Source organism: Mobula birostris, chromosome 11 (genome assembly GCF_030028105.1).
Source record: "Mobula birostris isolate sMobBir1 chromosome 11, sMobBir1.hap1, whole genome shotgun sequence".
Lineage (NCBI taxonomy): Eukaryota > Metazoa > Chordata > Chondrichthyes > Myliobatiformes > Myliobatidae > Mobula > Mobula birostris.
The window spans coordinates 56,265,225-56,280,336 of record NC_092380.1 but is presented as its reverse complement, the minus strand read 5'-3'; the positions used below and the strand labels follow the sequence as shown (position 1 = coordinate 56,280,336).

At 41.7% G+C, this 15,112-nt stretch overlaps 1 protein-coding gene across 1 annotated transcript in view; it reads left to right on the top strand.

Moving 5' to 3' along the window:
- ighmbp2 (immunoglobulin mu DNA binding protein 2) overlaps nt 1–15,112 on the top strand; it is an 86,279-nt gene that overhangs the window by 26,892 nt on the left and 44,275 nt on the right. The window contains exons 7-10 of the mRNA XM_072272259.1: nt 95–258; nt 2,899–3,099; nt 3,384–3,531; nt 5,337–5,511. Coding sequence (XP_072128360.1) covers nt 95–258; nt 2,899–3,099; nt 3,384–3,531; nt 5,337–5,511 — 688 coding nt within the window. The remainder of the gene's footprint in view (nt 1–94; nt 259–2,898; nt 3,100–3,383; nt 3,532–5,336; nt 5,512–15,112) is intronic.

The window sequence follows — 15,112 nt, the reverse complement described above, 5'->3', positions numbered from 1 at the left end:
TTGTTTCAGTTATATTTATCCTTTGTTTTATACTGGAGTATGTGAATGAATTATTTTCTTCTGATATGAAGTATTGCTTGATATTTTTCTTCAGAAAGTCAGGAGCTGTACAATTCCTGTCTGGATGACTCTCAGATAGAAGCTGTAAATTTTGCCCTGGCACAGAAGGAAGTGGCAATTATCCATGGCCCTCCTGGTACTGGGAAGACAACTACAGTTGTAGAAATAATTCTGCAAGCCGTAAAACAAGGGCTAAAGGTGCTAGTATTTTATTTGAATTGTTGTATGTGAATAATTCACATTTATGAGTCATCCATCACAGGAGTGCTTTTAATTATCAAAAACATGGAAAATATAATCAGATGAATTTGGATGGTTCCGAAATGTATATATAAAGCTAAGGTACCATTTCTGGTTTCACTGGTGAAGGAAGGGAGTCCTCTGCACTAGCAGCTACCCAGGACAACTATCTGATTGAATGTAGGTTCCTCTGCAAGGAGTTTAAATAGTTTAAAAATTTCCGCCGATACATTTAAAGTTTCTCACTAACCATATTGAGCGAATGACCAAATATGAACCACGAAGTATAAATTAGATGTAAACTAGACTAAACGAAGCAAAGTTTGAGATAAATTATGGAATTACGTGCAAGAGAGGAAAATGAAAAAAAACTTCATAGAGTCATAGAGTGCTACAGCACAGAATCAGGTCCTTCGACCCACCTAGTGCAAGCCAAACTGTTACTCAGCATAGTTTCATCAACCTACACCATAGCCCTCCATACTGATCTCATCCATGTACTTATCCAAAGTTCTCTTAAATATTGCAATCAAACGCACGTCCACTGGTTCTGCTAGCAGATAGTTCCACAGTTGCATAACCCTCTGAGTGAAGTTCCTTCTCAGGTTCCTCTTAGATATCTCACCTTTCACTCCAAACCTATGACATTTAATTCTAGTCTCACAAAGCCTCAGTGGAAAAAGCCTACTTGCATTTTACCCAATCTATAACCCTCATAATTTTGTATACCTCGAACAGATCTCTCCTCATTCTCCTGCACCGCAGGCAATAAAATCCCAACCTACTCAACCTTTCCTATAACTCAGATCCTCAAGTCCCCGCACCATTCTTGTACATTTTGTCCGTACTTTTTCAATCTTATTAATGTCTTTCCTACAGATAGGCGACAAGAGCTGCACACAATACTCCAAATTTGTCAATGTGCCAGAAGTTCTCATTTTGACCCTATTTACCTGTGATGCCACCTTCAAGAAATTATGAATCTATACTCCCAGATCCTTTTGTTCTATTGCACTCCTCAGTGCCCTACTGTTCACTGTGTATGTCCTACCCTGGTTTTTCCTCCCAAAGTGCAACATCTCCCATTTGTTTGCATTGCACTCCCATCTGCCGTTTTTCCAGCTGGTCCAAATTGCTCTGCAAGCTCTGATAGGTTTCCTCAATTTCTACTACACCCTCAATCTTGGCACCATTCACAAATTTTCTGATCCAATTTACCACATTATCGACCAGATTGCTGATAACAACAATGGACCCAGCACCAATCCCTGTGGCACACCAATAGTCACTTCAATTCAATTTCAATTTAGGTTTTGAAATGTCTTCCTGGTTATTAAATTCAGAACAAATGGAGATCTTGTAAAATATAACATTTTGTGTCCTGTTGAAAGTCCACCTGATTGTATTGGCCACACTTTGTTTAGCTTGTGAGGTGAATAAATAAAGCAACTTTGCACTGTTTATTTCAGTGCTTGATCTACTGGTGAATGCGGTCACAAAATAACCTGTGCCAATGCAAGGTTCCATAGGCTACAATTTTTGGATTTGTACATGTAACTGTATTTGTACGTGCCAAAAGTCATTAAATTTTCTAAGTAATACTGATAGTACACAGGTTCACTGATCTTTAAGGAAAATCTATTCGCTAATTAAATGTTCTACTATTTTTCAATAATTAATTGCAATTTTAATTTATTTAGTAGTAGTATTTGATTTGTTGATGTTCACCAGCACAGAGGACTATGATCAGATGAAAATATAAGGGCACTTGGCAGAGTGACTTCCAACAGCATTTGAAAAATAGCATACAGAGTTGGATCATTGTGTAAACAATATTACTGATTTTAAAAGGTTTCTGAAACTTATCTCATTGTGTTCATATTCTATACAAAACTGATTCTGAATCTGAAATGCAACAGGTTTGAAGTTATGTTTTCCCTTTGTCCATCTCTCAGCTTGGTCAAGGTTATTTTGGAAAGTAAACAGTCATTAATAGAGCAGATAGATGCATCTTATTTTCTGCTTTTTAAAGAAGATGTAATGGGTTTAGCAGTAGGTGTTGTGTTTATTTGCTTTCATGAACTACTATACAAAAGAGAGCCAATGTGAGATTAACTCTGCATGTTATATTCACCATCCTACTTAATGTAAAGCATATTACAGGAAGGGAAAGCCAAATGGAGCTGGATATCTGTCTGTTTTGTTTGTTTTCACAATTACAGTCATTTGCAAATAAAATAGAGAAACAAAACAAGAGCCAATGAGACTTGGAGCTTGGTTTATTTATCCAGCTTTCTGTTTAATGGGAAAAATCCCACATATTAATTAAGGACAAGGGAAGTAAACATTCTTGAGAATCTTTTTTGAACTTTCTTCATTGTTGAAGTTACCTGAATGCAATAGGGCAACTTATATTATGGTCTGGGAATAGAGGTCATTGGCTTCTGAGTTTTGGTATGCCTATGGCAAGAAACATATCCTTTGTTTATCTGAAAAAAAAGGAATGTTATTATTCCTGATAAAAGTGCACCTCATTTCATCAGTCTGTTTTGCTACTTGATTGTTATATTCTCTTAACTTTTTTTTTAATTTCCCAAGGTACTTTGCTGTGCTCCTTCTAATGTTGCTGTTGACAACCTTGTTGAACGTCTGGTACAAATTGAAGCAAAGGTTTTGCGATTAGGTCACCCCGCACGACTGCTCGAGTCCATACATCGCCACTCTCTGGATGCTGTATTAGCACACAGTGATAACACCCAAATAGTAATGGATATTAGAAAAGAAATTGATCAGGCATTTGTAAGTACCTGCACAGATTGTGTATGTTTGTTTCAAATCTTTATTGTACAAAAAGGGCACATTTGCATCACTTTCAGGAAAGCTGAAGCATTATAACCATATAACAATTACAGCACGGAAACAGGCCATCTCGGCCCTTCTAGTCCGTGCCGAATCATAGTAGTTACATTGTAAAGTTAAATTCTTTGCTCATCTAAAAACACTACAAATTTATTTTGTTAATACACTAAACTGTTCTGTGCAAGTGCAGAGAGATTAAACATTATCAAATTTTCACTCAAAAGGCAAAAATGAAGAAAGCACAAGACAGAGGACAGAAAGTCCACTTTCGTGGTGAGATCAAGACTTTGAGAAAAGAGCTGAGAGCAAGGGAAGAGGCGGCTACTGTACAGATACTGAAAAAAGCCAGTGTTGTCTTGGCAACTAATACAGGTAGGTTTGTATAAGGCACAAAGAGTGAGTGTGGGTTTATTAGAGGCAGCAAAGAACTACATTTCCTTAACTAACTTGCTCTTTTCTACAATTACAAATTGGGTGAACATTACCTGTCTTAGTAATGCAGTGTACAGACTTCAAAAGCTGCATTGCCTTCATCTAAATTTTCCTTCCAGAATTGCCTTGTATTTTCATTATCTTGTTGCAATTTTAGACAAATACATGCAGCAGAAAGTAGAGACCCTAAACTTTGGTTTCTCAATTGAAGTGTTTTTTCCCTTTTAAATAAGAAAGATCTGAATTATAGCAATTTCTTAGTAGTTTCATGCAGCTAATCAACCTTTTAAATTAACTGAATTGTTGTTCCCAAAGTTGCAATAGGCAGGTCCTGAAAACTTGCATCAGTAGTTTTATTTATATTTTAATGTACATAATTCTGCAAGCACCTGTAATAGAAGTAGGGAATAAGACCATAAGATATAGGAGCAGAAGTACGCTGTTCAGACAATCGAGTCTTCTCTGCCATTCAGTCATGGGCTGATCCAATTCTTCCAGTCATCCCCATTCCCCTGCCTTCTCCCCAAATAGTTCATATTAATTGGATTTTGGAAGCTTATAGACAGTAAAACTCTCAATAATCCAGCATTTGGCCATTAGGAATGTGGTGGATTCAGATAGTTTGGCCCCTGTTTCACTAGGTGATGTTTGCACTTTTCACTCACCCACACCCTTGTCTCTGTGTTCTTTCCATCCACTGGGGCTCAGTTCCTGCGCTTCCTTTCACTCATCAGGTCCCACGTTCCTCAAACTTACTGATCATACATTCACATCCAAGTCTTCAATATATATCACAAACAACAAGGGTCCCAACACCAATCCTTGTGGTGCATCACTGATCATAGACTTCCCATTGTAAAAGCCTCCTTCACCACTGGCCTATGCTTCTTATGCAATTTTGGCTGCAATTAGTTGGCTCACCTTGAATTCCATGAGCCCTCCTAGACTGACTTACCATGTCGATGTCTACTGCCCTGCCTTCATCAATCAAATTAATGAAGTATAACCTCTCCACGCACAAAGCTAGGCTGACTATCTCTGAACAGCCCCAAATGTACAGGCAACTAGTCCTTAGGATTTATGCCAACAATTTCACATATGCCCTCATCTCTGCTACCCTCTTTAAGTAAAAGAATAACATTAGTTATTTGTCATCCTTCTGGAACCTCACTTATGGCCATGGTGGTAAAGCACAACGTGTTCGTACAGAAGACAGGAGCTAAGGATAGGGGAATAGATTTTATCCAACTATCTATTTCATGTGGCGATTCTAATATATAAGTACATTAGGCAGCCTAGGAACGGAGAGTCATGCTGTTTACATTTTGATGAAGGTTCATTGACTTGAAACATTGATTTTGTTTACTTCTCTAAAGTGTATCTTGTCCTGCTGAGTATTTCCATTGTTTACTGTTTTATTTTAACACAATGAATTCATTCCTTCTGGCCCCTTCAACAATTGATAATTCTTCTAAATGACCCAGGGTTTATCGTGGCTCACACTGAATGTTAATGCTGTATATGTGAATCATTCTCACAGGAGAGGGCTTATTTGAGCATTCCATGAAAATTCGTCATCTTTGTGCACTCTATGTGCATTGTGCTGTGAAGGAACTGTGCTAAAGGCTGCAGACCCATTTAGCAGTTTTGCACAAGAATTCAATTGCATCACACACAAGGACTGAATATCTGGACTCTGTTTATGTATTGTTTTTCTTTTTACTGGTTTCCTTTTATGTTCCTAGGTGCTTCTGATGATGGTCCTTTGAAGCTCTTGCCAGATGATTATTTTGATCTTGTAGTGATTGATGAGTGTGCACAGGCATTGGAAGCAAGTTGCTGGATACCATTAATGAAAGCCCCAAAATGTATCCTGGCTGGAGATCACAAACAACTTCCTCCAACCATTATTTCTAACAAGTAAGTTCATCAAATGTAGTGAGTTTTTCTCCATATTTTAACCTCCAGTTTCCCACAAAAGAAATATTCTGCTTGCAAGATACTCCTGAGTATCTTCTGGACTCAGAAGTTCAGTAAAGTATGGTTTCAGGAAAAATAAAAGGCTTATATATAAAAAGATTCAGAGAAGAAGAGCTCTTGAAAATTTAGTTCTGGCAAGTACAGACTAGAAAATATCTTGAGATGCCTAATTTTGTATTTGGCTCAGAAAAAAACATGGAATTAAACATCACAGGATATTAAAAGAGACCTAGAAGCTGAATGCAAAGTTCCCACTTGTCAGTTGTCAATGAAATTAGATTTTAACTGAAGTTGGTATTTTAATCAGCATCCTTTACATATTATACTAATTTCCCCCTGGCACTTATCCCTGCAAGTTCAAGAAGTGCTACACCTGAGCACCAATAGGGGCCCCAAACAGTCCTTTCACATGAGGCAACACTTTACCTGCAAATCTGTTGGGGTCTTCTACTCTATCAGGTGCTTCTGATGCAGTCTGCTGTCCATTGCTGAGATCCGACATAGACGATGGAACCGCTTTTTTGAGCATCTTCGCTCCGTGCATGAAAAGCAGGTGTTTCTGGTGGCCAACCATTTCAATTCCAATCTCCATTCCCATTCCAACATGACAGTCCATGGCCTCCTCTTCTGCCATGATGAGGACACTTTCAGGATGGAGGTGCAACATCTTATATTACGTCTAGCCAGCCTCTAACTCGATGGCGCTTACATCAACTTCTCCAAATTTCACTTTTTTTTCCCCCAAGCTTCCCTCTTCTTCAGTTCCCCACTCTAGTCTCACTCATAGCTCTTCTCCTCACCTGCATATCACCTCTCCCCGGTGCTGCTTCTCCTTTCTTTTCTCCGATGGTCCACTCTCCTCTCATATCAGATACCTTCTTTTCTAGCCCTTTACCTTTTCCATCAATCACCTCCCAGCTTCTTATCCATTCCCCCCCCTCAACCTGGCTTCACATACCACCTTCAAGCTTGTACTCCTACCGCCCCCTCCCCAATCTTCTTATTATGGTATCTTCCTTCTTCCTTTATGGTCGTAGTAAAAGGTCTTGGCCTGAAGCATTGACTTCTTACGATTTTCCATAAATGCTGCCTGATCTGCTGAGTTCCTCTAGCATTTTGTGTGTGTTGCTCTGGATTTCCAGCATCTGCAGAATCTATTGTGTTCATCATTTATTTATTTATAATTTCTAGTTTGCCAGCGTTTTGGTTACTGAATGAAATCCAATGTGGGCTAGTTAAAAGCAATTTGTGTTGACCAACTTGAAAGGTAGTTATGAATAGACCTATGAAGCAGAAGGTGTCACTGTACCCATACACTTTCAAAAGATGTTTCACAAAGCATGAGAGAAGTTCAAAGAAAAAAAAATCAAAGTAAATTAAATTACTTTACTTGTATATCATTAATATATATGTCATCATATACTGCCCTGAGATTCATTTTCTTGAGGGCATTCACAGCGAATACGAAGAAACACAATATAATCAATGAGAAACTGTACACAACAAAGCCAGACAAGCAATCAATGTTTAACACAACAAAAAACTCTGCGAACTTGAAAAAGTGTACTGGAGCTGTGCTTAGCCACAGAGTCATAAGTGTAAAGTGAGTAGAGCAGGGTCTAAGCACACAGCCTTGTGGTGCACCTGTGCTGATGGGGATTGTGGAGTGGACGTTGTTGTCCTTCCAAACTGACGAGGGTCTGCGCGAGGAAATTGAGGATCCAATTGCATAAGGAAATATTGAGACTAAGGTCTTTTAGCTTATTGATAAGTTTTGAGGCGATGATGGTATTGAGTGTCAAGCTGTAGTCGATAAAGAGCATTCACATGTTCCAGGGTTGAGTGAAGAGCCAATGAGATGGCAACTGCTGTAAGACCTGGTGCTCCAATAGGTAAACTGGAGCAGATCCAAATCGCTTTTTAATCAGGAGTTGATATGTTTCATCACCAACCTCTCAAAACACTTCATCATTTTGATGTAAATGCTACCAGGCGATAGTTTTGGAGGCAGGTTACTATGTTCTTAGGCACCAGTATAAGTGCAATGTGCTTGAAGCAGATGAGTATCTCAGACTGCCGAAGCAAGTGGTTAAAGATCACAGTGAAGGCTCCATTCAGTTGATCAGCTCAGGTCTTTAGTACTTGACCAGGTGCTCTGTCTGGGCCAGATGCTTTTCATGTGTTCACACTCCTGAAGGCTGTTTGTACATTGGCCTCAGAGACTGAAGTCACAGGATCATTTGGGGCTGCAGGGGTTCATGATGGTTAAAGTGAACATAGAACGTATTGAGCTCATCTGGAAATGAAGCTCTGTTGTCGCAGATGCCACTTGATTCTACTTTATAAGAGCCCTGCTGAGTATCCTTTGTTGGTTCAAGTTTAGTCCGGAATTGCCACTTCACCCATGAGATTGTTCTCCACACCTCGTACCTGGACCTCTTTTAATTTTCTTGGTCACCAGACTAGAATGCCTCTGACCTGGCCCTCAGCAGATTGTGGATCTCGTGGTTCACCTAGGGCTTTTGGTTGAGGAAGACGTTGAATAATTTTTGTGGGGACACACTCAGATCCAACTGTTTCAGTAATGTCCGTGACAGCCATGGCACATTCATTCAGATCCACAGATGAGTTTTTGAACATGGTGCAGTTTACCGACTTGAAATGATCCCATAGCTGCTTCTCTTCTTTCCATGACCACCTCTTTTTTTCCCTAGTCTCTGGGGCTTTGCTCTCTAGCCTCTGTCTATATGCAAGTAGGAGAAGAACAACCAAATGATCAGATTTACCGAAATGTGGTCTGAGAATGGAATGGTGGGCATTCCTTGCCTTAATATAATAGTGCTCTAGCGTGTTGGGACCTCTGGTGCTAATTGGGCAGGGTTTTCTTCAAACAAGCCCAGATTGATTTGTAATGTGTCAGAATAGACTGTTTCTTGTTTGGAGATGACATCATGCCGTATCTCATGCACTTAATTACAGTCGGCCACTGTTGTTCTGTAAACTGTGGTCAGGATTATGGTGGAGAACTCCCTAGGTATATAAGACGGATGGCATTTGACTGTTAGGTGTTCAAGGTCATATGAACAGGAATTCAGCAAAACTGCCACATCAACCACCAAGAGTTTACCATGAAACACTCATCTTTTGCATCTTCCAAATCAGCAGTTTGGTCCATCCTGTGAATCACAAAGCTTTTGGGTCTGGTCGCCGCATCTGACCTGCTGGGAGTAAGCCATGTCTTGATTACACATAGAACACAACAATCTCTCATTTCCCTCCAATACAGCAATCTTGCCCTCAATTTTGTTCTTCAGCAAATGCACATTTACTAACAAGACGCTGGGTAGAGGGGATCTCGTTCCTTTGTGTTTCAGCCTGGCTTGGAGTCCCCCCTTCCTGCCTCGCTTCCAGCCATAGTGATGAGCCTTCATTTGCTTAAATGTGTTGTATCTGCTTGCTTGAGAGTTAAGTCTGCCAAGTTCTTTAGAAGATCAAAAAACCTGTAGTTTATTGTTGACTGAAATGTACATTGCTTAAAGGGAAATTACATGTTGCACATTGCAGTGAGAGTATTCAAAAAAGGCACATTTAGAAGTATTGTATGTAGCCTGCAGAATGCCACCATGGTTCTCCAGCACCATCTTGTATCAAGCAGTAAATGGGATTAGGAGATTTGAGGTTGTTGTTGAAAATCACAAATAATTCTGATTGAGTAAATAGCAAGAAACTAGTTCCAGTGGCCGTAGATAGATAGATACTTTATTGATCCCAAAGGAAATTACAGTGTCACAGTAGCATTACTAGTGCAGAGATATCAATATTAGAAGAGAAGTAGAAAGAATAAAAAGTAGGTTACCACAAACAGTCTAACAGGAAGGGGTCATCATTTCCCCGGCTATAGGTTGACTTAATATAGAGCCTAATGGCCGAGAATAAAAATGACATTATGTAATGCTCTTTGGAGCAGTGCGTTTGCCTTAGTCTGTTACTAAAAGTGCTCCTCTTTTCAGCCATGGTGAAATGCAGAGGGTGAAAAACATTGTCCGGAATTGCCAGGATTTCCTGTAGGGTAAAGGGGTCAGTAGATGGAGGACATGGATTTTAAATTAATTGGCAAAATATAACTAGTAAAAGAACACATAACAGCCATTTCTTATTAAAAACAACAAATTATAATTTGTAAACACAAAGGATTCTGCAGATACTGGAAGTCCAAAGTAACACATACAAAATTCTTGGGGAACTCAGCAGGTCAGGTGGCATGAATGAAAAGGAATAAAAGTGGACATTTTGGGCTGAGACCCTTCATCAGGGCTGGGAAGGGAGGGGAAAGAAGCTGGAACAAGAAAGTTGGGGAAGTTGCGTGGGAATGAAAACAAGCTAGAAGATGATAGCTGAAGCCAGATGAGGGGGAAGTTAGGTGGGTGGGGTAGGCAGGATGAGGTGAAAAGCTGGGAGGCGATAGGTAGAAAATGCAAAGGGCAGAAGAAGAAAGAATCTGATAGAAGAGAAGAATAGACCATGGGAGAAAGGGAAGGTGGAAGGGCACGTAGGTGAGGTAATATACAGGTGAAGAGAAGCGGTATGAGGGGTGTCAGAGTTGGGAAAGGAAGAAGAGTGAAGGGGGAGAGGGTAAAATTATTGGAAGTTAAAGAAATCGGTGTTCATGCCATCAGATTTTAAGCTACCCAGATGGAATATGAGGTGTTCCAACCTGAGATGGAGGCCATGGATTGACATGTCAAAATGGGGATTGGCATTTAAATGGTTGCATTGAACTGGTGCTGCTAAGTTAACAAATTTCACGTCACATGCCGGTGATAATAAACCTGATTCTGATTCTGGGAAACCCTGCTTGTAGCAGATGAAGGGATTCAGATTTCTGGATCATTGGGGCTTCTTCTGGGGCAGATGGGACTTGTACAAAAGGGATGGGTTGCACTTGCATCTGATGGGGACCAATATTCTTTCGGGCAGATTTACTGGAGTTGTTGGGTGTGGTTTAAATTAGTACGGTAGAGGTATGGGAACCGGGATGATAGAGCTGAGGATGAGCCAACAGGTTTAGAAGTAGATGATGGGTGTAACATGAATGCAAGGAAGGACAAGCCAATGATTGGGTTCAAATGCAGACAGAACAAAGTGCTAAGTTGTACCACAGAGGCAAAATTCAAAAGGGCGAAGAATGCAGGACTGAAGGTGCTGTATTTAAATGTGTGTAGCATTCAGAATAAGGTGGACGAAGTCGTGGCACAGTTACAAATTGGTCGGTGTGACATTGTCGGCATCACTGAGTCGTAACTGAAAGTTGGCCATAGTTGGCAGCTTTACATCGAAGGTTATAGTTTGTATCAAAAGGGAAGGCAGGAAGGCATAGGCCTCTACTATCCCCCTTGAACTTACCACCCCTTACCTTAAAGCCATTCCCTCTTGTATTGAGCAGTGGTGCCCTGGGGAAGAGGCACTGGCTATCCACTCTATCTATTCCTCTTATTATCTTGTATACCTCTATCATGTCTCCTCTCATCCTCTTTCTCTCCAAAGAGTAAAGCCCTAGCTCCCTTAATCTCTGATCGTAATGCATATTCTCTAAACCAGGCAGCAACATGGTAAATCTCCTCTGTACCCTTTCCAATGCTTCCACATCCTTCCTATAGTGAGGCGACCAGAACTCCAATTGTGGCCTAACCAGAGTTTTATAGAGCTGCATCATTACATCATGACTCTTAAACTCTATCCCTCAACTTATGAAAGCTAACACCCCATAAGCTTTCTTAACTACCCTATCTACCTGTGAGTCAACTTTCAGGGATCTGTGGACATGTACCCCCAGATCCCTCTGCTCCTCCACACTACCAAGTATCCTGCCATTTACTTTGTACTCTGCCTTGGAGTTTGTCCTTCCAAAGTGTACCACCTCACACTTCTCCGGGTTGAACTCCATCTGCCACTTCTCAGCCCACTTCTGCATCCTATCAATGTCTCTCTGCAATCTTCGACAATCCTGTACACTATCTACAACACCACCAACCTTTGTGTCGTCTGCAAACTTGCCAACCCACTCCTCTACCCCCACATCCAGGTCGTTAATAAAAATCACAAAAAGTAGAGGTCCCAGAACAGATCCTTGTGGGACACCACTAGTCACAATCCTCCAATCTGAATGTACTCCCTCCACCACAACCCTCTGCCTTCTGTAGGCAAGCCAATTCTGAATCCACCTAGCCAAACTTCCCTGGATCCCATGCCTTCTGACTTTCTGAATAAGCCTACTGGAACCTTGTCAAATGCCTTACTAAAATCCATATAGATCACATCCACTGCACTACCCTCATCTATATGCCTGGTCACCTCCTCAAAGAACTCTATCAGGCTTGTTAGACACGATCTGCCTTTCACAAAGCCATGCTGACTGTCCCTGATCAGACCATGATTCTCTAAATACCCATAGATACCATCTCTAAGAATCTTTTCCAACAGCTTTCCCACCACAGAAGTAAGGCTCACTGGTCTATAATTACCCGGACTATCCCTACTACCTTTGTTGAACAAGGGGACAACATTCGCCTCCCTCCAATCCTCCGGTACCATTCCTGTGGACAACGAGGAGATAAAGATCCTAGCCAGAGGCTCAGCGATCTCTTCCCTTGCCTCATGGAGCAGCCTGGGGAATATTCTGTCAGCCCCGGGGACTTAACCGTCCTGATGTATTTTAACAACTCCAACACCTTCTCTCCCTTAATATCAACATGCTCCAGAACATCAATCTCACTCATATTGTCCTCACCATCATTAAGTTCCCTCTCATTGGTGAATATCGAAGAGAAGTATTCATTGAACACCTCGCTCACTTCCACAGCCTCCAGGCACATCTTCCCACCTTTATCTCTAATCGGTCCCACCTTCACTCCTGTCATCCTTTTTTTCTTCACATAATTGAAGAATGCCTTGGCGTTTTCTTTTACCCTACTTGCCAAGGCCTTCTCGTGCCCCCTTCTTGCACTTCTCAGCCCCTTCTTAAGCTCCTTTCTTGCTTCCCTATATTCCTCAATAGACCCATCTGATCCTTGCTTCCTGAACCTCATGTGCACTGCCTTCTTCCACCTGACTAGATTTTCCACCTCACTTGTCACCCATGGTTCTTTCACCCTACCATTCTTTATCTTCCTCACCAGGACAAATTTATCCCTAACGTCCTGCAAGAGATCTCTAAACATCGACCACATGTCCATAGTACATTTCCCTGCAAAAACATCATCCCAATTCACACCCGCAAGTTCTAGCCTTATAGCCTCATAATTTGCCCTTCCCTAATTAAAAATTTTGCTGCCCTCTCTGATTCTATCCTTTTCCATGATAATGCTAAAGGGCAGGGAGCAGTGGTCACTGTCCCCCAGATGCTCACCCACTGAGAGATCTGTGACCTGACCCAGTTCATTACCTAGTACTAGATCTAGTATGGCATTCCCCCTAGTCGGCCTGTCCACATACTGTGACAGGAATCCGTCCTGCACACACTTAACAAACTCTGCTCCATCTAAACCCTTGGAACTAATCAGGTGCCAATCAATATTAAGGAAGTTAAAGTCACCCATGATAACAACACTGTTATTTTTGCACCTTTCCAAAATCTGCCTCCTAATCTGCTCCTCTGTATCTCTGCTGCTACCAGGGGGCCTATAAAATACGCCCAATAGAGTAACTGCTCCCTTCCTGTTCCTGACTTCTACCCATACTGACTCAAAAGAGGATCCTGCTACATTACCCACCCTTTCTGTAGCTGTAATAGTATCCCTGACCAGTAATGCCACCCCTCCTCCCCTTTCCCCCCCTCACTATCCCTTTTAAAGCACTGAAATCCAGCAATATTGAGAATCCATTCCTGCCCTGGTGCCAGCCAAGTCTCTGTAATAGCCAATACATCATAATTCCATGTATGTATCCAAGCTCTCAGTTCGTCACCTTTGTTCCTGATGCTTCTCGCATTGAGGTACACACACTTTAGCCCTTCTACCTTACTACCTTTACACCCTTTATTCTACTTCTCTTTCCTCAAAGCCTCTCTATATGTTATGTAGCCCCCTGGCCAGCCTCAGGCTCACTCGGCTCACTGTCGTCTAGGGAAACAGCCCTCGCCCCCAATAAACTGGGTAGTCAGTTTGTGCAGATGCTGTGTGATGTACCCCACCCCGCCCAAATAACAGACAATACACCAACAACACACATAAAAGTTGCTGGTGAACGCAGCAGGCCAGGCAGCATCTCTAGGAAGAGGTGCAGTCGACGTTTCAGGCCGAGACCCTTTGTCAGGATGCTTGAATTTCCAGCATCTGCAGAATTCCTGTTGTTTGTATTGTCAACAGTTCTGGGCTCCATATCTCAGAAAGGATGTGTTGTCATTGCAGAGTCTAGACAAGGTTCACGAGGATGATTCCGGGAATGAAGGGGTTAACATATGAGGAGCGTTTGGCAGCTTTGTGCTTGCGCTCACTGGAATTTAGAAGAATGAGGGTGGTGGGGGTGGGGGGAGATCTCATTGAAACCTACCAAGTGTTGAAAGAGCTAGACAGGATGGATGTGGAGAGTATCTTTCCACATGGTAGGGGTATCCAGAACTAGAGGGCACAGCCTCAGAATTGAGCAGCGACCCTTTAGAACAGAGGTAGGGAGGATTTTTTTTTAGCCAGAGAGTAATAAATCTGTGGAATGCTATGCCACAGAGTGCGGTGGAGCCCAGGTCTGTGCATATATTTAAGGTGGAAGTTGATTGTTTCCTGATCGGTCAGGTCATCAAAGGATATGTGAGAAGGAAGGTGTAGGGGGTTGAGTGGGATCCAGGATCAGCTGTGATGGAATGGCAGAGCAGACTCAATGGGCTGAATGCCTAATTCTGCTCCTATGTCTTATGGTCTAAGCGAATGTGCGCGATGAAGCGGTCCTCCAGTTTACATCGGGTCTCACTGATGTAGAAGAATCCACATTAGGAGCACTGCATACAGTAGATGACCCTGACAAACTTGCAAGTGAAATGTTGCCTCACAAGGAAGGACAGTTTGGGGCCCTGAATGGAGGCAAGGGAGGAGGTGAATGAGCAAGTGTAGCACTTCTTCTAGTTGCAGTTATAAGTGCCAGGAGGGGGGGGTTAGTGGGGAGGGATGAATGCACAAGGGAATCATGGAGAGAGTGATCTCTGCAGAAACTGGGGAGTGGGACGGTGGTAAAGAAGTTTTTGATTATAGGATCCCATTGCAGATGACAGAAGCTACAGAGGATGATGCACTGGATGCAAAGCCTCATGGGGTGGTACATAAGAACAAGAGGAATTCTATCCCTATAATTTGAATGCAGCATCCAAGAGATGTTGGAGATTCAACGTCATTTCAAATATAATTCGAAAAAAGGGAAAGTTTTGCAGAACGAGTAGATTTGTTTATTTGTACTTTTTCTTTGAAGAGCTGGCTCAGTAAAATTGGGCTAAATCTGTGTCATCTCATTTACTGACTGTAATAAATGCAAGGTAACAGTCTTTTAAAACATTAAC